The sequence below is a fragment of the Mobula birostris genome, chromosome 21 (assembly GCF_030028105.1).
Source record: "Mobula birostris isolate sMobBir1 chromosome 21, sMobBir1.hap1, whole genome shotgun sequence".
In the NCBI taxonomy this organism is placed as follows: Eukaryota; Metazoa; Chordata; class Chondrichthyes; order Myliobatiformes; family Myliobatidae; genus Mobula; species Mobula birostris.
This window is the reverse complement of record NC_092390.1, coordinates 42,046,496-42,072,613: the sequence shown is the minus strand read 5'-3', so window position 1 is coordinate 42,072,613 and position 26,118 is coordinate 42,046,496. Positions and strand designations below refer to the sequence as shown.

Sequence of the window (26,118 nt, the reverse complement as noted above, 5' to 3'; positions counted from 1 at the left end):
AGTGGAGTGAACTAAGAGATTTGATTGTGGGTTTGGAGTGGCACAGCAAACTGAGAATAGACAGTGAAACACAAAATCAATGTGCCAAGGCAGACAGATTAAACAAGATGCCCACTAGCTCTAATGATGTTAGATTCACTGTAATTGTGTGCTCACTGGTAGTTGTGATGTGACTAAGCAACTGTGAAAGCATGAATGCCAATATGTTGCAATATCACCATTCTCATCATGACTGCTTTGCAGTGCTCTAATGTTGTGTGTCCTCAGCTTTATTGCAGAAAATATCTTTTAGACATTGCCACATGATGATTTCATGAAAATGTTTTTATTGTTTTATTTTTTACAATATTACATACATCAGAGTTAAATAAAACTTAACCTCTAAACCTTTGTTTCTTTTTCAGGCTTTAGGAAATCTTTACTTTCTTCATGAGTCTTTGAAAAGTACCTATCAATTTGATTTTAAAGGTAAGCTTTGAAATACCATCAGATACCATTTGTTACCGGACCAGTATTAATGTATTTATTGATGTTGACATTGCATTTGGCACTAGATTAAGTGTGATGCCCTACCTAAAGCTTTTTACAGCTGGCAGATTTGGCTCATTGCTTAACAAAGTAATTGCTGCTTAATTAACTCATTCATTGCTGCTTTCATTCCTCGGATATGCACACATACTCATTGCAACACTGATAACAAAATTATTCATACATTCAATTATTTTGAAGTGAATCAACTAAATTGCTTGTGAATGAAAAGTAATTTTATCTGTGACCATAAGGATTTAAAAGCCATTTCTGGTACTTTAAAAAAAAAATAATAAATTACTTCTGTTATGTAAGGGTCTGCCTTAATCTAAAAGAACTTCAGTGATAAAGAATATTTGTGACCATGAGAAATAGATTGCCTGCTAATCTTGCTTTCTATTGAAGTTTTACATTCCCCATTTTCTCATTGTAAATCAATTTATAAAATATCTGTGTCATTTTTTAATGAAATACCACAAAGAGATCTTCAATTCAACTATACTGTTGTGCAATGTTTGTATTAAAACATTGTCATATTTAGTGAAATAGAAATATATAGTTTGATAGCCAAGCAACATAGAAATAATCTTTGAACAGGTTATTCACTCAGACAGGAAACTGACTCCTCATTCTCCACTAGAAGATAGAATACTTGAATATATGGCTGTAATCCAAAAAGATTAAACTTTCCAGTTCATTAGTAGGGTGCAGAATAGAATCAATGCAGTACATTAGCTAGCCCCATTCACTATGGTCCATGTAAGATTGAGTTTTGTTTGATCATGAATTTATCCTATCATAACCCCTCATATTCTTCAATCTCTCCAATAAATTGGTCCTTAACCTTTTCAACTCTAGTGGGAAAAGTCCAGGTTTCTAAAGTCTCCCTTCATAACTATAACCCTTAATCCATGGCAACGTGGTAATGAAACCTATGGTGTTACAAGAAATACGCATCTGTTTTCTGAGTTTGTTTTTACATTTTACTGGTAAGTCCAGCAACCCTACCATGGGCAGTCTATGCTTTGTTTGCATCACAAGCGAATTGTTGAGTATTTTTTTTCTCTTTTAAAATTTATTTTATTTAGTGATACAGTGTGGAGTAGGCCCCTCTAGCCCTTCAAGCCACACTACCCCAGCAACCCCTGACTGTGTATGTACACACACTCAGTGGCCACTTTATTGGGTACTAGAATAGAACCCAATGTGGTCTTCTGCTACTGTAGCCCATCCATATCAAGGTTTGAAGTGTTGTGTGTTCAGAGATGCTCTTCTGCACATGACGGTTGTAACGCCATTTACTACCTCCTTCCTGTCAACTTGAAGCAGTTTGACCACTTGTCTCTGATCTCTCTCATTAACAAGGCACTTTTGCCCACAGCACAGTTGTGTACTGGATATTCTGGTTTTTTTTTTTTTTTGTACAGTTCTAGAGATTGTTGTGTGTGAAAATCCCAGGAGATCAGCAGTTTCTCAGATACTCAAACCACCCGGTCTAGCACCAACAATTATTCCACAGGCAAAGTCACTTGCATCACATTTCTTCCCCATTCTGGTGTTTGGTTTGAGCAACAACTAATCCTCTTGACTACGTCTGCATGCTTTTATGCTTTGAGTTACTGCCACGTGATTGGCTGATTAGATACTTTCATTAACGAGGTGTACAAGTGTATCTAATAAAACAGCCATATCTCAGGAGATACACATTTAAAGTCTCATGGTGTGTGTGTGTGTGTGTGGTGTGTATATACATACACATACACACACACCATGTGCTACTTCCCTGCACCACTCCTGCATTGTTGTTCTATCTTTACAATTGACTTTCCAGTATATAATCATGGAGGAAAATTTCTTTAAATAACATTATCATGTGACAGTCGGAATATTTCTTAAAAGAGCATCCATCTGATTCACAATGAGCCATAGCAGAAGAAACCAGTATGTAACAAAACTGCATTTAATTGCAAATAACATCAAATTAGCGATCACGAAAAAGCCATCGAAGGAAGTAAAAATTTAAGAAGTTTTGAACCCCGTTCCCAGAATAAGGGATTGACCTTTAGCAGATCTTATAACAGTGATGTTATGAAGTACAATATTATTGGAATAAATTGTAAATCTTGTTGGTATGTATAAATTCATTTTCATGTATTTATTATATAAACATATTAGCCTAGATATCCAGTTGTGTGGCAGATATTTTTCTGCACTTTGAGTTTTAGTGTAAAATTGCTCACTGAATATGATTAGAACTGTAATTTTTCTGTAGTTGTAACTGGCTGCATGGTAGCATGGTGGTTAGCACAACACATTACAGTAGCAGTGACCCAGGTTCAATTCCCTATGCTGCCTGTAAGGAGTTTAAGTTCTCCATGTGGGTTTCCTCCGGGTGCTCTGGTTTCCTCCCATAGTCCAAAGACATACAAATCAGTAGGTTAATTGGTCATTGTAAGTTCTCTCATGATTGTGGTTGGCAATCCATCTTTCCTCAAAGGGCAATAGACAGATCATCATCATCACAAGCCAGAGTCAAGATCCCCCTCTCGGCCTCACTAGTGCAGTCCAAAGGAAAGCTTATGAAGTGATGTTTTGGCACCAGCTTGGCTGCAGGAGCTGCCAGAAGGATGTTCAATGACATCCAGCCACCTTAGGAGCGCCACTCCGGATTTGCTGTCTGGGTTTACTCCCGTAGCCTTTGTCTCTCCCGAGATTGCCCACAAGGCAGTGGGTCTATTTACCTATAGTTGGGGTTTACGAGCACCAGGGCAAGTCCACACACCGGTGGGCCTGCATGCTATGTGTGCAGGGGCCAGATCTCCTCCGTCCTTTACAGTTCAGCCTGAGTCCGAAAGGAGCTCAGTTTCCGTGTGACACCAGCATGGAGGCACTACATAAGGCTTGCTGTTGGAGAGGCTGTGTACTGGCAGGGAGAGACTTACACATTCAGCTCTCCTTTTCGCAAGGCTGCTACCCAGCGGTGTAAGCTGAAAATGAGAGCAGCAAACACTACCCACTACACTACCACACTCAACACATCACAACAACCATGTCTCCCCTGATTAGACTCGGGTTAAATAGGTGGGCTGCTGGGCAGTGTGGCTCAAAGGGCTGGAAAGGCCTTTATCTCAATGCTCTATCTCAATAAATAAATAACAAGTACATAATGCTTCATTTAGATGTTGGTTGCATGCTGTTCTGCTCTTAATACCCATTAATATGAAGCACATGGTGATCATAGTTTAATTGTCCTCTGTGAAATTGATTCATTCATCTGCAAATGCGGAATATTATTGTCAACATCCTGCCAGCCAATCAAATGGAGGCAAATGACCAACAACAAAAAAAAATACTATTGTGCGAAAAATAAATTAAATTTTCTTGGAAGACAGTTTTTCTTTAAAGAACACATGAAATAATAACTTCAGCAACTTATTCAAATAAAAAATACAGATGACTTTTTCACAAAACTGCATTGAGTAGCGGATAGTTACATTTAAAGTTTGTGCATGATATCAGACACATACACTATTGAGAATAATACAATGTAATATAATAATAAATATAATAATACCAAGCTTAATTGAGAATGAAATTTCCCAATCGCCTCTACTCCACCTGGCTGTAACACGAGCCCGAAGAGCAACCTTCAAGTAATACTCAGTGTGGGCCATATATAGAAAAACACATCTGAACCGCAGGGATTGTTTCATATAATTATTAATTACCTGCAGACTCATTTGGAGGAGATCTCATTGAGTGACACAGAACTGAAGACAACAATTGTCCACTAAAGCTCAAGTTCCTGCTGAAGATACTTGGCCCAAAACATCGACTGCGCTGTTTTCCTTCGGTGCTGCCTGGCCTGCTGAGTTCCTCCAGCATTTTGTGTGTGTTACTTAGCTCAAGTTTCTGTTATTTTTGCTGAAAAATGGGAGCCATAATATTGGTCCCACTGCTCTTTCAGCTGTTACAGGAGCACAAAGAACAGGGCTATACATAAGGTCAATGGAGGAGGGAGAGAGAAATCTTGCCAGTGTCTTGCTAGTTTAATCTCCAGAGTCTTTCTTCAACTAGGTGTCTGCCTTTGATTGTCTGTAGGCCAGGGGTTTCAAAGTCAATGAACCTTCACCCTTTTATTGAGTTCCAGCCACACGCCCTCATCTTAGATTGCTTTTCTCTCAGAGGTCAAGATCACTACCGGTCTGAATTTCGTAGTCTCGAATCATTCTAGGTGCTTATGAGGAATCCATGCTACATTTTGCAGTATGCAATTCATTTCTGTCACAGAAATTCTCCTCAGAGAGAAAGGACTGGTAGGCCATTGTAAATTGCCTGTTGAATCTGAGTGGAACTGATGGAATGTGGGGAGAATTAAATGGGATTAGTGTAGGCTTGGTTTAAATGGGTGCTTGTTGGTTGGTTTAGACTTAGTGGGTCAAAGGGCGTCTATGCTGTGTGACTCCGTGACGTTGCCTCCTTCTCCTTGACTAGAGGTTAGAAAGCATCATGAGTGTGCAAGGTTTGTTAAATTGCAAGCTTCTCTCTCTATGTCTCCATCAGAGTGTGAGAAGCGACATCTGGAAGGTCTTGAAAGAGCAGATGTTTCATCATGGGAAATTCTGCAACGAGGGTCACTGTTTGAAAATAGGGACTACTCACTTTCGGCAGAGATAAAGCCTTTTGTTTCCTCTCAGGAAGTTATGTGTTTGTGGGAATCAATTCTTCAAAAAGTGTGGAAGCAGCATCTTTGAATATTATTAAGGCAGATGCAGGTAGATTCCTGATAAATAATGGGACATAAGGTTAGAGAGAGATGGCAAGAATGCAGAATCACGGCCTTAATGAATGGCAGAGTGGTTTGAAGGACTGTATTGCCTCCTTCTCTCCTAATTTTTATGACTGCTCCTCACTGAATATCCAGATAGTAAAATAGCCAGCAGTAAAAACCTCTGCTGTCAATATTCTGCACCCAGAAAGCTTCTGTGGTGTGTTCATTCTGAAGCTACCCACTTCTGTAGGTTATATCCTAGACTAAATACTGTGTATATCTTTAGACAGTAATTGCAATGATACCAAGATAACCACACAATCATAAGTGTTATACAGGCTGAAGATAATGAAAAGTGGTTTAAAATCAACTTCAAGATATGGGGCTGGAATCTTCTTTGGGGTTTCTTCACCACTGCCACAAACTTGATAGAAAATTCATCAAGATCAATAAAGAGATTATCTATTAACTTCAGAGTCATATATCATAGAAAAGGACAGCACAGAAACAAGCCCTTCAGCCCATCAAGTCCAATTAAAAAGCCTACTCCCAATGACTTGCACCAAGACCGTAGCCCTCCGTAGCCCCACTATCCATGTACCAATCTAAATTCTCTGAAATGTTGAAATCGAGCTTGATTGCACCACTTGTGCTAGCAGCTCGTTTCACACCCTCACAACATGCTGTGGAGAAGTTTCCCCTCATGTTCCCCTTAAATTTTTCACCTTTCAACCTTAACCCATGACCTCTAATAGCAGTCTCACCCAACATCAGTGGAAAAAGCCTGCTTCCATTTACCTTATCTATACCCTTCATAATTTTGTATACCTCTATCAAATCTCCCCTCAATCTTCTTTGTTCCAAGGAGTAAAGTCCCAATTTGAATAACATCCTATCTCCTGTACTCAAAACTTAAGATTTATGAAGGTCAATGTGCCAAAAACTTGCTTTACAATCGTATCTACATGTGACTCCTCTCTCAACGAATTAGGGACCTGTATTCCCAGATCCCTTTGTTCTACAGCACTCTTCAGTGCCCTACTGTGTAAAACCTTACCGTGGTTGGTCCTCCCAAAGTGCAACACCTCACACTTGTCTGCATTTAATTACATCTGCCATTTTTCAGTCCATTTTCCCAGATGGTTCAGATCCCACTGCAAGCTCTGATGGTCTTCCTTGCTTTCCACTACACCTCCAATCTTGGTGTTCAATTTTGACCAAGATTGGGGTAGAGGAGTGAAAAAACTTGAAAGCTGGCAAGAGGAATGTTTTCTCAAACTTCCCATGCAATTAAAACCTAATATGAAAGGTATTAGCTTGATATTTATTATATTCTGTATTTAATTCCAAGTAAGTATAAAGCATGTTAATCACAAACATCACCATATCAAAGGAAAGCATGTAGCAGCACATGCTATGGTATCTTGAGGAGTCTACAGACACTATTTTATTGAGGAGATCAGTGAATTTGTTGATGGATGGTTTTAGTGTTTCTTGTGCTTTCTTTCTTTTAGCTAAAAAGTACAAAAAAGTAACGGGTAAAGAAATATACTCAGAAACATTAGAAAGCACACCAATGCTCGAAAAGGAAAAGTTTCCACAAGATTACTTCCCTGAGGTAAGTTGCATTGTCTTCTGCCACATAAAACATGCAAGGTGAACTCGTAAAGTTGTAAAAGTTGCTGCTGTTGTTTCTTTGAGAGATTTTATTATTCAAAAAAATTCTAAATAGAATAATTGAGGTGGGATGCATGCAAGTGAATTGAAGAGAAAGTTTGGTAAGTGGTAGATAGAGAACCACTTACATTCTTCCAGTCGTTGCCTGTGGGCTCTTTTAATGACATGACGTTACAATAATTTCTACATTAAAGTTCAGTTATAGAAATGTTTGTATAACACTTCCATGACCTGATGTCATGAAGCATAATCAACATTATGTCTGGATTATAACATATATTATCTTGATGTACAGGAGTAGAACCCAGTGTGGTCCTCTGCTATTCTAGCCCTTTCACTTCAAGGTTTGACATCACCGTTGAAATGTATGGTTATTTGAATTACTGTTGCCTTCCTGTCAGCTTGAACCAGTCTGGCTGATTCTTTCTCTGCCACCTCAGCTACAGCCCTGCTGGTTGACTTGATCTCTCTTCTAGTGAAGCCAAGGTCACGCTGCCACTTCTGGAGAGTGAATATAATAAACCCACGGCAGCCTACTTCGAATGACCTCTGACAACATGATTTCACCTACAGAGCTGCCGCACACTGGACTTTTTTTTTGTTCTTCGCGCCATTCTCTGTAAACTCTAGAGACCATTGTGCATGAAAATCCCAAGGGATCAACAATTTCTGAGATACTCAAACCACCCTGTCAAGGACCAACAATCATCCCATGGTCAAAGTCACTTAGATCACATTTTTTCTCCATTCTGATGTTTGGTCTGAACAACAACTGAACCTCTTGACCATGTCTGCATGCTTTTATGCATAGAGTTGCTACCATGTGATTTGCTGATTGGATATTTGCATTAACGAGCAGGCATATAGGGGTAGCTAATAAAGTGGCCATTTAGTGTATGTTACCAAAACAAAATTTGGGGGACGCCATGTGCAATAGCCTTGATGTGCATCTTATTTAAAGCCGGTGTGTGCTGTCTTTTCATGTTTATCTGCTTTCCCTATTTGAAATCTGCTGTGGACATCCCTCAGAGATTTTAGCTCCTTTTCTGTTTCCTGTAAATTAAGTTGTGGTAAAGCTTCTCTGTTTTGTTTCAAACGATGACCCAAGTTCTTTACATCTTTTTGAGGTATTATAACTCAAAAATTGTTCTATTGTGCAGATGATTTAATATTGTTTTCAGTGATGTAAATAAAGTCAGAGTATTTATAACTGGTAAATATATCAGATTGAAAACATTACTTTTAATCTTAATAATAACCTGCTTCATTGTACAACTGACAGATATGCAAATGATCCTCTCAATTGGTTTAAGACTGATTTCTTTCTCTTTATTACTGCCGCTTAAAGATGATCTAAAAGTAATTACATTGATTGAGGTATAATGCAATCCAAAATAATTACAATTCACTGCATATAAAACTAACAAAACTTTTCATGGTGATTTATTATACCTCTTGGCTGTATATGAATCTCAAATGATGCCTTTGGGACCAGCACTTGAGATAATGTTAGGCTATTTAAAAAGAACAGATTTGTGTAGTCTATCAGACCTGAATACTTTTTGCCAGTAGTGAGAAATTGGTTGTTATCATACATCACAGATACTGCTCAAAGCTCTTATGAAAGATGAATTAATTTCACTAATGCTTCAATGTGAACCTTTCATGAACAAAGCTGTACAGGGATAACCTTGTAGGGGTCTCTAGTTTTTCAATGGTGATTTATGTCATCTTTTAATAAAGGAAACAGCCTGTATATAATCCATCTGCCGTGCCAAGAAATGATACTGGCATGGACTGCTCGGGATTTTTTAACTTCCATTTTTATTTAATGCTGCAGACTGATGAAAGGTTTCAAGGAGACTAATATAAGCCTGGTTTACATTTGCTGTTGCTAAATTGATTGGTAATCCCAGCCCTAAATTATACCGAACCCCTCCCCAACCCCATCAGTAATTGTCATCATAAGGATGGATTACTACGAAGAAAGCCATTGAAGGAACTGACAAAATATTTATATGGACATTTCTCTGCATCAACCTCATGGGCTTTATGAGATCCAGAAGGTAGTGTTAGGATTCTTTAGATTTCGCATTTGTCAGTTCAGCTGTGGGCACAAAGTTTAGATTTAGAAGGATTTTTTAAAAGTTTGCCTCAAAGTGTATCATTCTTTGTCTTTATTCTTGAGCTTCAACAACTCTGCGAAGCACCAAAATAGAGATGACCTTCCTTTTTACTTCTTACTCCCTCATTTATGAGGGTCACTTACATTTTGCACTGTACGGTTGACATTTTGTTTTAGAATGTGAACCTCCAATCCTTGGTCAGTGCATTGCTGCTCGAGTAACACAATAATTCTGCAGATGCTGGAAATCATGAGCAACACTCACAAAATGCAGGAGAAACTCAGCAGGTGAGGCATGTCTATGGAGGGGAATAAGTAGTCACTGTTTCGGGCTGAGACCCTTCATCAGGACTGGAAAGGAAGGGGGCAGAAGCCGGGATAAGAGGGTGGGGGGAGGGGAAGGTGTTCAAGCTGACGAGTGATAGGTGAAACCAGGTGAGGGGAAAGGTAAGTGGATGGGGGAAGGGAGATGAAGTAAAAGCTGGGAAGGATAAGGTGGAAGAGATAAAGGATTGAAGAAGAAAGGATCTGATAGGAGAGGACAGTGAACCATGGGAGAAAGGGAAGGAGGAGGTGGAGGGGAACCAGAGGGGAGGTGATGGGCAGGTGAGGAGAAGAGGAGTGAGTGAGTAATCAGAATAGGGAATGGAAAAAAAGAGAGAAGGAGAGAGGGGCAGAAATGACCAAGAGTTGGCTTCAATGGGAACTGCTAGTGGTCAATTGTCCCCACTCAATTACTTACCAGATCACACAAAGCTGCTGTTAATCTGGGGCTTACTCAGTGGCAGATGCAAGGATTTTTGTCTCTTCTCTTCTACATCACTGGGTTCCACATGGAGTCCAGCACTGAACTGAGAAATCTGCCTCTCCAATCCAACATCAGTCAGGCGTAGGCTAGGATCTGGGATTGTACTCAGTTGGGTAATTGTTTAGCCTGGAGGTTTAATGGAAAAAAGTTTGTTTACTTATTTATTTCTAAATAGATTTATCTTTATGTTAAATTATTTTAATAGATTTTGTGCCACAAGTTTTATAGGCGTCCATTACTCTCGTGAGACCATGGATTTTTGCCTTGGAAGGTTTCCAGGGCACAGGCCTAGGCAAGGTTGTATGGAAGACCGGCAGTTGCCCACGCTGCAAGTCTCCCCTCTCCGTGCCATCGATGTTGTCCAAGGGAAGGGCACTAGGGCCGATACAGCTTGGCACTGGTGTCGTCACAGAGCAATGTGTGGTTAAGTGCCTTGCTCAAGGACACAACACACTGCCTCAGCTGAGGCTCAAACTAGCGACCTTCAGATCACTAGAGCGACGCCTTAACCACTTGGCCACGCGCCACAAGTTTAGCCATTCTTAAATACTACTTACTTCCAGAGAGATTTAAATTTTTAGAAAAGTCTACAAGCTTTGACAGTAGATAAAGCTGTACACCCTTCTTTTGATCGTGTTAAAAGCCACTTTGAAGAACCAAAGCTGCATGGAGAGTCATTGAGAACATAAGATGAAGAGTCTTTGAAAGTGATCCATAGGATGTGGGAGCAGTTCGGTGTTGGGCAAGTAAAGTTGAATGAAGATATCTGTCACTGGTATGAATTGTGAGGTTCCTGTACCTTCTTTCTGATGGCAGCAGCAAGAAGAGAGCATAGCCAAGTGGGGTGGTGGTCCCTGATGATGGATGCTCAGTGGTGGAGAGTGCTTTACCTATGATTTTCCAACAAACACCATTGATGTTTCCATACCAGGCCCCGATGCAACCAGTCAATATACTCTCCACCACATATCTGCAGAAGTTTGTCAAAGTTTTAGATGTCATGCCAAACCTTTGCAAAATCCTAAGGAAGTAGAGGTACTGCCATGCATTACAATTACCTGCTGGGCCTAGGACAGATCCTCTGAAATGATAACACATGGAATTTAAGGTTGCTGACCCTCTGCACCTCTGGTTTCCTCATCCTGGTCAGCTCCTTGGTCTTGCTGACATTGAGTGTGAGGTTGTTCTTATGGCACCACTCATCCAGATTTCCAGTCATTCTCTTATATGCTCATTCATCACCACCTTGGATTCAACAAAATTGTGGTCTCGTCAACGAACTTAAATGTGGCATTGGAGCTGTGCTTAGCCATACAGTCTTAAGTATAAAGTGAATAGAGCAGAGGGCTAAACGCACAGCATTGTGGTGCACCTATGCTGATGAAGATTGTGGAGATGTTGTTGCCAATCTGACGTGATTGGCGTCTGCAAGTGAAGAAATCAAGGATCCAATTATACAAGGAGGCATTGAGGCAAAGGTCTTGAAGCTTATTATTAGTTCTGAGGGGATGACGGTATTTAATGGTGAGCTGTAGTCGATTAAAAAAAACATTCAAATGTATACATCTTTGCTGTCCAGATGTTTCAGGGTTGAGTAAAGGACCAAGGAAATACCATCTGCTGTGGACCTTTTGTACCAGTGGGCAAATTGGAGTAGATCAAAGTCACTTCCCAGGCAGGAATTGATGTGTTTCATCACCAATCTCGCAAAACACTTCATCACAGTGGATACTGGGTGATAGTTATTAAGGCAGGTTACCATGTTCTTCTTCAATACCGATATAATTGGAGCCTGCTTGAAGCAGGTGAGTACCTCGGACCACTGAACCATGACTAAGCAGAAAATGTTAGGATCCAATCCAAAAGATAGCTTTAGATGCAGTGGTCTTGGTTGAAATGTCAGAAAATGCAAGATAATCATTTACTCTAATAATTGTCAAAGTACATGTTGATATTTAAAATGAAAATTAAAAAATGCCAAAAATGCTCAACCAGTCTGGCAGCATTTGTAGAGTAAGAGTTATGGTTAACATTTCAAGCTAGTAACCTTTCATCAGAACTAAGCAAGAATTTGGGGTGTTCTAGAATGTTTAAGAGCCAATAATAAATGTGCCTGTGTGTATCAGGGTTGTTGCTAATGTAATGTAGCAAAATAGAATAATGATGTTTGCCAGGAACTTGAAAGATTTCCTGGCAAACATCATTTACTTCATTTTTAGCATCTGACTTCTTGACATGTTATTTTTGTGCTATTTCTGAAACTAACCATAGTCCCAATAATGTGTTGTCCAAGGATGTGTGAAATAGATGTGCACTGGCTTACTTACACTGATGCTGTGATTGTGCTATGAGCTTAGGCTCAACACCATGTCACGATATGCCCTGACACGGAAATAATCTGTAGAGAGATTCCCTGGAAAATGATGCCATGGCTTATTTTGCATTAAAATCAGTTTCTGTTGTAGTGAGGGCCAAGTTTTTGGCTCTGTAATTTGAGTGCACCATGGGAATAATATTTACTTTCTGAGTGCAGACATTTTTTTCATGATATGAAAGGATGTCCTCCATCCCATTGAACTTGTTGGCTGTCAGAGCAATTCGTCGCAGTCCCTCACGTATCCAGCAGAGAATACTTTCTAACTTACCCCTGAACTCCACCCTGTTTCTTCACTTGGGGTAATTTAGCGTGGCCAGTTAACTTACTGTCCAGCACATCTTTGGGATATGAGAAGAAAGTGGATCATCCATTTGGAGGAAAACCAATGGGAATCTGTTATCACAGGGAGACCATGGAAACGTAACATATTCAGCATTGGAGTCAGAGTTGGACTTGGGTTGCTGGAGCTTTGAGGCAGCACCAACCGACTCCAATTCATCAAATTGATTTCACTGAGATCAAAACTGGCAAAGGGTGCAGCTGGCCAGATCATCATCCAGAAGGTGAAGATGAAAGTCTCCTCTGAAAATGTTTTTTTTCTGGAAATGAGTACAGAGTTCATCAGCATCATTCATTTGGAAGACTAGCTACAGAATTCTGGCAGGTTGAAAACTGATGTCTGCATCTGGGATCAAACACTCACTTATTCACTTGCACATATAGCACAGGCAGGCTGCATTTCAAATGGAGCATTCAGTTGCACCTTATGTTATTGGATCACGTATCATATGCAATGTTCCCTCAAGATACCTTAAGCTGCTCTGTTGAATGTAGAGCCATTACAAACCTAATATAATCAATAAAAGGTAAATAGCACCTGGTCAGAAGTTCAAAATAAATTTATTATCTAAGTACATATATGTCATCATATAAAACCCTGAGATTTGTTTTCTTGCAGGCATGCACAGTAAATCCAAATAAAAAATAGAATCAAAGAAATACAGCACCCAACAGGGTGGAGAACCAACTAATGTACGAAAAGACAACAGGCTGTGCAAATACAAAAGAAAGTTAGATAGGTAAGTTAGTAAATAAATAAATAAACAAGAAAGCAAGCAATAAATATTGAGGACATGAGATGAAGAGTCCTTGAAAGTGAGCCTATAGATTGTGGGAAAGTTCAGTGATGGTATGAGTGGTTGAATGAAGCTATCCCCTCTGGTCCAAAGCCTGAACCTGGAGGTATGGGTTCTGAGACTCCTGTACCAGCAGCAGGAAGAGAGCAGGACGGGGGTGGTGGGGGTCGCTGATGATGGATGCTGCTTTCCCATGACAGCATTCTGTGTAGGTGTGCTGAATGGTGGGGAGGGCTTTACCCGTGACAGATCCACTACTTTTTGTGCGATTTTCTGATCCACAAGCATTTGCTAAGCAAGCACATTTTAATTATTACATAATCCATTAAGGAGTTCTATAGATACATATTTGTTTAAATGCAGAAATCACCATCACATGGAGTGATTGAGGTGATTGGTTTTGAAGCATTTAAGGGGAGGAAGAACAAGCTTAGGAATTGAAAAAAAACTGAAGGATGTGTGAAGGAGTGAGATGTAATAAGCTAAGCGGATGTTTAAATGCAGACACAAATTTTCTGGATCAAGTGCCCAAATTCTGTGCTGTAAACCATAGATATATGCTCAAAACACTAAAACCACACCGTTGTGGAGTGCACTGGAATGCCTTATGAAGCAAAATTGAGAAGATGAAGGTAAGAGTTGGATACCATCAGTTTGCGTGTATGGGCGGGGGGTTATATACTTCGTGAATTATTATAACTAGGGGTAAAAGATGCATTAGTGTAGGCACAGGTAATTTGAAGACTCTGAGGGTGGTACTGTACTGAAGCCAAGAAATGTCATTGCTATGTTACTTCAGTTGGGATGGGTTAAAGGAAATACATTTTTAGTAAATGAAAATCAGAAGCTGCAGATGCTGGATACCTGAAATTAAAACAGAAACTGCTCAGCAAGTCAGGCAGCATCTGTGAGAAGAGAAACAGAGTTAACATTTCAAGTCAGATGTGCTTTGTCAGAGCTGGAATTTTTCTTAGAATGGCCATAGCATTGTCAAGGTAGCTATGGAAGGGTATAGGCTTGTTTGCTAAAATAGACATGGAGAGATCCAGAAAAGAAAAAGAAATGTCAGAGATGAGCCATATGATGATGACACCACTTTGGAAAATGGCAGTAAGCACAATTATATTTTTGAGTTCTGATGAACAGTCACTGAGATTAAGCACTAACTATTATTTTTCCACAGTTGCTTTCTGGCCTACTGAGTGTTTCCATCTTTTTTTGTTTTTATTTAGCATAATTTATAAGTTTCTAGATAGCATGTTATGATCTCAGAATATCTCAGAGCTTTTTTCCAGCCACATGTAGGGCCAGGGCAGTAGGGCTGGCTGGATAATAGAGTAACAGTGATAGAGGGGCAATAATTTTGTCTGATCAGGAGAGAACGCTGAAAGATAAAATGTCATTGTTGCAGACATATAAAGTGGAAAGGTTACATTAGGCAAGGTAACAAATTCAGGCACTTTAGAAGAAATGAGAGTGCAGATCATTGCTATTTTGTTGGAAAGGACTGATGTATGCAATGCTATATTTCAGAAAGGGCAGAACAGCAGTAGTTTAAAAGGCAATGTGAAAACTGGGGAAAGAGCACTGTTGACATAATCAGGGTGCATGCAGGCTAGGCATGATGTGGAATGATCAAGGCCAGAGTTGAAATCATTGTTTACTGGCATGGACAAAATGGGCTGAATGGCAGTCTGTGCACTTTGAACTTTAAACTATGTTGTAAATATTCTCTGAGTTATGAAAGGAATCAAGAGAGCAAAGAATGAACTCAGGTAAATGAGTCTGAGTCAGTACAAGTAACCATGGAGAACAGAGGGAAAGGCAGAAAGGAAGATTTAGAAACTGTTGTTTTAATTAATTTAACATAAGAGAAAATCCTGAGTATTTCATAATGTGACTGTGGTGGAGAATGGAAGGGGTGAAGTAGCAAATGCACAAATCCTCTTCTACCCGGAGTGATTTAAATTAAAATTAGTTTGCAAAAAAAAGAGAAAACAAAGGATGTATTTAACATTGAGTGGTGATGATATCTTACCAGTGGAACTAGTAAAATGGAAGACTAATTATTGCCATCCATTCTCAGTTAAAAGCACCCATTCAAGTCAATTCATAAAATTGTGTTGAGTGCTGTATGACATGACAAATATGAGAAAGATTAAAAGGTGCTTTGTTAGTAAATAGCAGTAAATAATTCACATGATAATTTGCACACTGATAAAAATATGCTTTGGGTTTATTTTTAAATCTTGAACATTTTAAACATGAAATTTATCATTTGAGCCATAATGTAATCACAGTAATAAGGTTGGATGAGTTCAGTTTTGGTAAATAAGTTAGCTTGACATTAATTTAGGCAGCTGGCCTTCCCTCGTGCTCATGCCAATCAGATGTGAATCATTGTCCATTAATTCGCACAATCTGCCTTGGTATTTTAGCATAGAGATGGGTCACCACTAACTCTATACACTGTTATATTGCTTGCATTAAACTGAACAAGGAAGAACTGAAGATAATTATGCAGCGGAAAATACTATTTTAAATCCGTGCTAGAATGTTGCTCTTTATATGGCATTTAGTTACAGATTAGACAACAAAACCATAATATAATGTTTATATGTTTAAACCCTGAACTTTGGCTAGACAAGGGCATGATTTCATTCTGTGTGACATTTTTAGTTTTGGGACATATCAAATCAATTTGTGTAGCTGTTTGAATTGGCTACTATTAATTACATGCGCAGATGTGTTCAACATCACCTGATATATCTAATGCTATTAATTTAATGTATCAACAGATTTAGAAATAAGCACTAATTGAGCATTGCTGCTTGATAAATACTTACCCATTTTGTTTGTTTTTATTTTTCCTCATCTGGTCTGCTGGATACTAAGTGACTCCTGTTTTATTCCTGGCAGCATTAAAATGACTTAAGGTTAACTTCTGGTATAATTTCAATGATCTTTTGATTATTGTAGAGTGACAGAGTACTGAAGGAAGCCAGTTAGGCTCTGGTGCCTTTCCCCAAATCAATTATCAACGATCCTTGAATTAAAATGTCTTGAAATATCACAGAATGACATTGGTGAACCTCATGGTTGAGAGCATCCAACAATTTTAACAACAGTAATTTCAGTAATTTTATTTCTAGAAATTTTTTATCATATAAAGAGCTTAGAGATTTGCCTTCTGTTGGAGATTTGCCTACAACCTTCTGCAGTAGAGGAAAATAGGATGCAAGTTGGTATTCTAAGAATGGTCAGTTGGAAGGTCGTAGACCAACCAGTCTGGATCAGTGGGAAGGAACTTGATCGTTTGCATCACATGGAACAAGGCACAAGGCTATGAAGAAGGAGCCACTTCCCATGCTGATCTCTCCTTTATGTTCCTATAGCACTTTGACATTCAGAATTACCACAGGAATTCTGCCATGTAGATCCCTGCAAGGTTCAATGTTGAAAGAATCATTTTTTTGGAGACAATTATAAACCCTTACCCTGGGGTGTTGATTGATCCCAGGGAGTTCATCTTTTACATCCGGCTGATTTCTGACGTCTGAAAAGAACTTTAAAAGATCCAAATCGTGTTACTTCGCTTGGTTAGGCCTTTGGCTCCCTCTTTTGGAGAAGCGGAGTGGGCTTCCACAGTCCAGATGACCACCCCTATTGTGCAAATGGAGGCATGAAATCCTTCAGCCTAATGCCAAGGTAATGTTCAATCAACAGTGGCAGTGAGTTGCCTTCATAATATATGGGCAATGAGTTCAAAAAAGAAACTCTCCTACTGGCTGGTGACATGCTTACTTTACTAATAACTCTGGCTGCTGCAGGCCTAACATTTAAGTCCCAGGACGTCACTGAGGGCCCAATTGTCTTCAGCTTGTTCCTCAATTATGTTCCGTCTAATGAAAATTCATAAATCGTTATGCAGTGTTTAGCTTATAGTTGCTCTAAAGCCACCCCTCGGCATGTGAATGATCCAGACGACAGCCGGGCACCTGCTGATATACCGTCAGTTACATAGTGACACATAAATGTTCACTGGTGATCTCTTCAAGACGTAATCAGGTACCTTCCTTTCATATTTTATGACATTATCATTATTACACTTCCTCTCGTTACATTCCTGGAGGTGACCAATGACAAGGAATTTAATAAGATTTAAGACATAGGAGCAGAATCAGGCCATTTGGCCCATCAAATCTGCTCTGCATTTCGATCACAGCTAATCCGTTTTCCTTCCCACCCCCATTCTGCTGTCTTCCCCCTGTAACCGTTGATACACTTACTAATAAAGAACCTATTAACCCCTGCTTTAAATATATCCAATGACTTGGACATCTGTAGCAATGAATTCTACAGATTCGCCACCCTGTAGCTAAAAAAATTCCTCCTTGTCTCTGTTCTAAAGCAACATCCTTTTAATCTGAGGCTGTGCCCTCTAGTCCTAGACTCCTCCACTATAGAGAACATTCCGTCCACATCCACTTTCAATATTCGGGTAGGTTTCAATGAAATCCTCCCTCATTCTATAAAACTTTAACAATTATAGGCTGAAATCTCCTCATATGTTAGCCCTTTTGTTTCTGAGATCTTTCTCACATAAAACTCCTCTGGACCATCTCCAATGACAGCATACCTTTTCCTAGATATGGGAGCTATTGATTAAATGAGGAACATAACTGGACAGTAGCTGCAGTATTTATCACCCAAAGTATGCACTCAAACAGTCTGCCAAGGCTTTTTCTGCATCTCCTTCCAAACCCATGACCCCTACCACTGGCAAAGAGAAATGCAGGCAAACACCACTGTAACAAGTTCCATTTCCAAGTTACATTCATTCTGACTGTTACTTCCTCATCACTGGGAACCCTGAGACTCCCCAACACATGAACATTGTTGGAGTACCTTCATCGCATCGGCTGCAGCTGGGATCGGCAATGGCCAATACCTGAGGTCAGTCACAAATGGTGACAGAGGTGTCCTTGTCATAAATTCAAATGAAAAATATGATCCAGCCATAGGAATTGGAATGGTCTCGAGCCTAGTGAAGTTAGTAGGTAGAAATCTCCATGTTGTTGCATTAGTATGATAGAACTCCAGCGATCTTTTTTTAAACTGGGAGACGTCTTCAATTTGGTGTAAAGGCTGTCTGAATTTGAAGGTTTATTTCCTGTATCTCCCCAAGATGGATCTTGCTGTTAGCTGAGCTTGGCTGAATTACCTAGTTTACCATGCCTGTGAATGGTGCACTAGGTGTGATCCTTCTCCCTTCTCACATGAATTTAGAGCTTTTTTTCAGTGTGTACTACTTGATGTACCCACTGTTAATTAAGCCTTGCAATTTTATTATGTATTGAAATCATTACGTTCCCTTGAGATGCCTCCCTGATCTTCCTCACATTCATGCCTATGTTTAATAATAGATATGAACACTTGTCAGAGTCGATGGCACTTCTTCCTTTGTCTCTTTCTGTTGTTTACTTTGTTCAGTGAAATCAATCCTGCTGTGTTGCTGTTTAATTTGATATGACTTCTCTCAGCAAAGCAATAGAAAAGATGAATTGAGACATTGCATGGAACATTATCAATCAAACTTGTAAGCATTAGTTATTACTCAGTGCATTTTGACATTAGCCTTCTGTAACCTTTGTCTCCTTGTTGATGTTCTATAGAGGTTTTACCCCATATACCTGATGTATTTATGCTGATGCTGTTTACACAGGTTGTCTAAAAGGTCAGTAAGAGCTTTCTTTAGCTTAAGGCCTGCTTTAAATGTGACATTGCATATGAAATGTCTAAAGCCAGTGTATCATCCTGTGCTTACAAAAGATTAATGAGATATTAATCAAAAAATATCTGAGTATTTATATGTATTGTCATCCATTTACTAATATACTACTATAGGAATTTAAAAAAAACATATCTTTAGCAACCACTATGATTTGATTCATCAAGAAAGGCCAAAGGAATAACATCTCTAGAAAATTTCTCATTTATGTATACTGTTAGTAGATTTCCTAGAGATTAATACCAGGTGTGGACTTAAAAGAAATATGCAATTTTGGGGTGAACTTCTGGAAAAATTGTCAACATTTTGGGCCAAGATGAAGCCAGTCCTGATGAAGGGTTTTTAGCCTGAAATGTCAACTGTTTGTTCCCACCCGTAGATGCTGCCTGACCTGCTGAGTTCCTCCAGCAAAGTGTGCATTGCTGTAGATTTCCAGCATCTGCAGTACCTCCTGTGTCTTGGAAAAAGTGTGCATCTTTGTGAGAACTACTGAAATGCATTAAGATATAGAGCATATGCAGAGTGTATGTTATTGTTCTGGATTTTGCAATTGTAGTAAAGCTAAAACTGTCAGCATCTGCCACCTTAACTCTGTGAAGGAAGCAGCAACCTTGGAATTTCTGAACATTAGAGGATTGATGTTGAAATCACAAAGGTGGTCTAAGCATTCAGTCTTGGCAGTGAACTGTGTTGTTCTCCGTCCAAATAAAGGAGATTTGTTGAAACTGAGGAAAAGTTCAAGTATGTGCAAACTGGTGTCATTGTTAAATATCCTTAACATTTCACAATTCATTGTTTGGTGTCTCAGTAAAGTCTTAGTAATATCAAGTTCATGTGACATCATGAAGGCAGTTAGCTGAAACAACAAGCAGGATGTCCGAGTGTGAGGCTTTTCAGGTCCTAAAGAAAACAACTTTACAAAGTAGTAACGGCTGTTTAGGAACCTCTTGGACTCTCCCTCCCACCTCACTTCCCAAAAAAAGTTTAAATTTTATGTATGTGGAATGAAATTTGATCAAATAAGTACTTCAAAATGGATTTTTTATGGCAACACAAACTGAGTGGGACGAAGAGACTTCACTGTCACATGACGCCATCAATATTGATGGAAGAAGTACTCAAAGACAGACTTGTGTATGGACTTGGAGACTTAACTGTGTAAGATAGATTGCTTTTAGAAACTAACTTGACCTCAGAGAAAACCAGTGGCGTGGAGCAAGAAGAATTATTTTAGCTGGTCATCAGGATAAGTGCAGTACCAAGTAAATCTCTATGGCTAACAGTGATGGGCTGCAACTGGAATTTAAGGGAATTCAATGATCAAAGAAGAATTATGAGAGGGAAGGTAAGTTTTACAGGAGAAAACTTTACCCTGATTTAATAAAATATTTCGCAAGTGCCAAAAGGCAAATCCGCCTGCCTGGAAAATAATCATTTATATGGAATCAGGTAGCCAGAACAAGGAGGACGTGCTTGTTTAAAAATTTGAATTTTTTTTCCATCAGTGAAGTCAATGCTTACAGTATGAATGCTTATGAGTATATTACATTTAGATGAGATTCAGGAAATTGCTTGACATTTCAAATAGATACAAAATTAGAACATAATTTAGTTCTACTTCACATCCATGTAGAAGTACCTAATAATTTTAAGCTTGCTAGAGTGGAACTGTTTAAATCTGCAATTGTAACCTATAGTAAAGCTTGTCTTCCTGTTAAGGGGCAGATACCACTGTTACATCAGTATAGTTATATGAATGTCAATTGGACTGTCAGCTTGTGATTAGTTTGATTATAAAACCTCTTTGAATAGAAAGAGTATGACGATAGTGATTTACTTAATCAAAACATCTGATGGGGAGGGCGTTCACTAGATATGTGTTAAAAGATTATTACCCAGTAAATAAGGAGTACTTATTACAGAAGTAGTCTTAAGTGATGGAAATAGGCAACTTATGGCGGAGGACCGAATCAAGTTTGACAAAACAGTACAGGATCAAATACATTTTGCCTCTCCCAAGCTGCTTGTGGCTTTAAGGCATAGGTTAAAAGAAACACAGGATGAAACAGTGAGACAAGATCATTCTCATTCCTGCAACTGCAATAACTGCTAAGATTCACTCAATGATAGCAATATTGAAGAAAGGTGGGTCATTATGTACACATCTAGATCCTAAAGATTTGAATTAAACTTCTAAAAGAGAGCTCTGTCTATAATGGAAACTGTTAGCCACATGCCTACAAGATGCTGAAGTTCTTTACGATTCAGGATGTTTGAAATGGGTTTTGGGCAAATGAGTTTAGATTAAAATTTCTCATACTTAAATACTTTGAAAGTACCATTTGGGAGGTATTGTCGGAAGCATTTGCAATCAATGGTATATTAAAAGCTTTCCAACAGAAAATCACAAAATGGTTGAAGGACTTCAGCAAGTAGAATTCATTGCTGGGGCCTTTGTGGCCATGGAGTTCAGAGCTGGAATAAGCAAACCAAGGGCAATGTAAAACGTGCAGTAAGTGTGGAATAGTGCTAAGTGAAGGCAAAGTGAACTCTGGTGGCAAGAAGTTATGCTTATTGGATATTTGTTAAAGCAGTCCCCACTGAAAAATGTGGCAGACAGAGACCCAGTCTTAGTTGGGATTTGCTCCATATCTAGGTTTCACACTCATCGATCATATTTGGCAAGGCTGCTCAGAGATATAAAATAGAAAGATACAATAGTGGTTCTGGGAAGTCTTCCAAGGATTGGTGCTGAAAAATATGAACTAGCTTGTTAGATAGCAAAAATGATGCAGGGACAATTGTAGCATAGGCATCAAGGGTATTGATAGTGTTGGAGATGAGATACAAACCAAGTGAGAAGGAGCTCTTGCAACATTTTTGTTTACCTGTGGTAAATTTGAACTGTATGTCTATGGATAAGCAACAATGGATGGTGAAATAGGCCACTGACTGTTGAAAACACTGTTGTTCCACCACTAAATTTTGCATGCAACTTAAGAGAATGCTCCTGTGCTAATAATTTGTTCCTCTTAAAAAAAACTCGTACAAACAAATGTGATAAGATGACACTGAGCCAAGCATTATTGTATTAATGATTTTATCAGCTAGATGATACTAATCACTGTAAAATACATTCAGTTGGAAGTGCAAGTCTGAAACAGCAGAATCCTATAGCGATAGATAAGCTAGCTGAGAAGCAGATATAGCTGTGAGTTGTTAACAAATATACTCTAAGGTCACATCAGAGATGCCCGAGTGCCTCTCAATCTTCACTCTGATTTCTGAGATGAGCTATCTGTACAAGGAAATCTGATAGTCAAAAGATGATAGCTCATGGGCCCAGCTATCTGATGGAAAATACCCTTGTCATTCAGGATGTTAGCATCGAATGTGGTTTTCATAGAATCTAAGACTAACTCAAATGGCTGGTAATTACAGTTATTCAAATGTAGTGTTTGGCACCCTGACATATGCCAGGTAAGAAAATATCATTTAATCACCACCTTGTAGGTTCGTGCTGGGCATAGGTCAGTGCTGATCTGTGAGAGTAACATGACCATTCTCGTTGTGGTGTGGCTATTACAATTGTTTTGTTGATGCGACTAGACTTTCTTCGATTACTATGAGCAGATGCCTTGAAAGAAATTTACATCACCTTTGCTAGATTTAGAACACCAGAAAACCTGATTATTAATAATGGACTGCAGTTTACATCCAGAGAATTTGCAGTGTTGGCTATGAAATGGAGTTTTTGATATGTGATATCATCACATTTATACTCACAGTCATAAGTTACATCTGAGAATATTCTCAGAGCAGTTAAGCTTTTCACAGAATACAAGAGCTATGGTAAATATATTTTCATTTGTTGGACTGATGCAACACATGAGGTAAAGCACTAGAATCTAGTATTGCACAGAGGCTAATGGACTGCAGTAGGGCGGCATGGTAGTGTGGTGGTTAGCACAACGCTTTACAGTACCAGTGACCCGGGCTCAATTCCCTCCGCTGCCTTATAAGGAGCTTGTATGTTCTCTCTGTGACTGCGTGGGTTTCCTCCCACAGTCTAAAGACCCACTGGTTAGTAGATCAATTGGTCATTGTAAATTGTCCCTCAATTAGTCTAGGATTAAATCGGGGTATTGCTGTGTGACGTGGCTCGAAGGGCCAGAAAGGCCTGTTTCTCAACAAATCAAATAAACAAATAAGCAATGATCCTACTGCAGACAGTCCACTGTGAAAAGTCTCATACACCAGCATAAGAAACCACCTGAAACTGAAGATTGTTCTATATAGTTCTCCAGCAACTCCAGTTCTTCAGTAGCTGAAGCAACTACAATAATAACATCAATAGCTACTGTTGCCGCAGGTCACTGACTCTAAGTGTGTTCGACAACGTTAGGCGCCAGCCCACTGGAAGGACTATGTGCTATTATAGAAGTTGTCAGTTTGCTTCACTTAAAAGTAAAGGTACCACTTTAAGCAAAAAAAAAAGAAAAAATGAAAAAAACAATATCAGAGACCTATGAGATTACCTGAGCAGATTCATTTATTTACATAATTGCAAAGAAATCTTGGATATATCTCTGCATGTGAAACAGAAAAAAAACAAAGCAGTCTGTAGAAGTGCTTGTCTCTTTTAATGTGGTTGTTCTATTTTACTTAAATAAAAGTCAAGTTCCCTTGTAACAAATCTTGACTATGCTTATAAATTAAAGAGGAATCAATACAGTTGCAGACGTATGGTGAACCATTAATTACTTTGCCACTGGTCACTGTACGTACATGAGAAAAGTGAGAACAATGGCCCTCTAATAAACTTACCGTATCGAATCCATCCCATTTCATTCTATTCAGGCACTTCTTAAAATCGATAATCTTTGGGCAGAACGTGAAGATCGTAAGCAATGAATGGTTTAAGTAAATCTAATTTCCTTTATTCATTCATGAAGTCTAGCGCTTATTCCATCCCCAATTACCTTTGGCTTGCTAGGACATCTTAGAGGGTAACTGAGAATCAAACACCTTGACATGGATATAGATTCACGTATTATTCAGGCTGGTTAAGAATGATAGATTTCCTGTACTTCTAATGATGCAGTTTTCCTCCAATGCCTTAGTTTCATGGCCACCATTACTGATTCAGTCTTTTACTTATTTAAATGCATTTAAATTTCCCAGCTGCTAAGATGAGATTTTAGCACCTCATAGTTTCGTTTATTTATGGCCATTTCCTCTCATCTCAAATTTAACCATTCTACTGTTGTCAACTTCAACTCTGAAGTTTGGATTTCATGAAACTCTGCACCTTCACTTCATTTTCATCTTTCCTTATCAATATCTCTGCAACCAAGCTTTGGGTCATCGGTCCTAATATCATCATCTGTGACTTGGCTTGAACTTCAGTTTGACAACAGCCGGTGAAGTAGCTTGGTATGTTTTACTATGTGACTAGAGGTATACAAATGGAAGCTGGTACAATTGACATTAATCTTTGTGACGTGCAATATTTGGCTATGTCAGTCATTGAGGTATTTGACTTGTTAGTGACTACTCTACATTAATGGACATATTTGACATCAGATCAACTTAGATTTCTTTCCTTCTGTCTGCGTCATCCTTTGAAGATTGTTTATTGAACAATGTGCAAATTGTATGGGGGGAATTTAGAGGTTAAGATACATGCATGAAAGACTGCTGCTGGAAGTGGAAGTTTCAATTGAAGGAGCACCGATATCAGAAAATTAAGGGAAGAGACTGCTGGATCATATGGATTCCACCTGACCAAGTTGGCTGATACGTGGAATAGCTAGAGTGATAGCTTTGACTTTGTTTCATTTCACATATGCCCTCAGTGACCACTTTATTAGGTACAGCTGTACACCTGCTCATTAATGCAAATATCTAATCAGCCAATCATGTGGCAGCAATTCAATGCATGAAAACATTCAGGCATGGTCAAGATTGTTGTCCAGACCAAACATTAGACTGGGGGAAAATATGTGACCTAAGTGACTTTGGCTGTGAAATGATTGTTGGTGCCAGATGGGTGGTTTGAGTATCTCAGAAACTGCTGATATCCTGGGATTTTCACACGCAGTAGTCTCTACAGTTTACAGAGAATGGTGCAAAAAACAAATAAAATACTATGGGCAAAAATGTCTTAATGAGAGGTCAGAGGAGAATGGCCAGACTGTTTCAAGCTGACAGGAAGGTGACAATAACTCAAATAACTAGCCATTACAACAGTGGACTGCAGAGGAGCATCACGTCAGACTTTGAAGTGGATGGGCTGCAGCAGCAGAAGACCACAAACATAATGAAAGGTAAATCTCCAAGTGCGCTGAATAACAACCTGACTGAAATGAAGCAGCTTGCATCAGTACAGTGAAATTATCAATTGTTACAAGACAACTGAGGCAACATCCTAGAAAAATCCTAAGAGATGACGTTCAGATTAAAATGCACATTAATGATAGATGGATAATTATATAAACATATATAAAAGGAGTTTGGTCTATTAGCCCTTACTAAGTGGTATTTTCAAACTGTCCAAGTTTGGGAATAAAGTAAAAACCCAAGAAGAAGTCATAAATTTTCCGGAGAAGTGGGCTTCTTAAAAATATAGTCAAAATTGATGAAGAGTTATAGCAACACTGAGTGTGACAAATGAGGTTAAAGCAGTTATAAGGAAAGGTCTTAGCCCAGTCAGTATGTGTAGAGCAAAGGAGAACAAGGAGCAGAAAATAGTGGTATATATAGATAGAGTTAGACAGCACATAAATCAGGCTATTAGAGGAGCTTGTGCCAATGATAATGCAGTTGTACCGAAGGAAACTTTAATCTTATAGAGTCTCCATAAACCAAATTGTCGAAACTTCTTTGGAGGATGATTTCACAAA

General features: G+C 38.9%; 1 protein-coding gene across 1 annotated transcript in view; it reads left to right on the top strand.

The window, feature by feature from the left end:
- The window catches only part of LOC140185756 (inositol polyphosphate-5-phosphatase A-like), a 481,074-nt gene that overhangs the window by 302,823 nt on the left and 152,133 nt on the right, over positions 1–26,118 (top strand). Inside the window, exons 5-6 of the mRNA XM_072239377.1 lie at positions 405–468; positions 6,814–6,917. Of these exons, the coding sequence (XP_072095478.1) occupies positions 405–468; positions 6,814–6,917 (168 nt within the window). The remainder of the gene's footprint in view (positions 1–404; positions 469–6,813; positions 6,918–26,118) is intronic.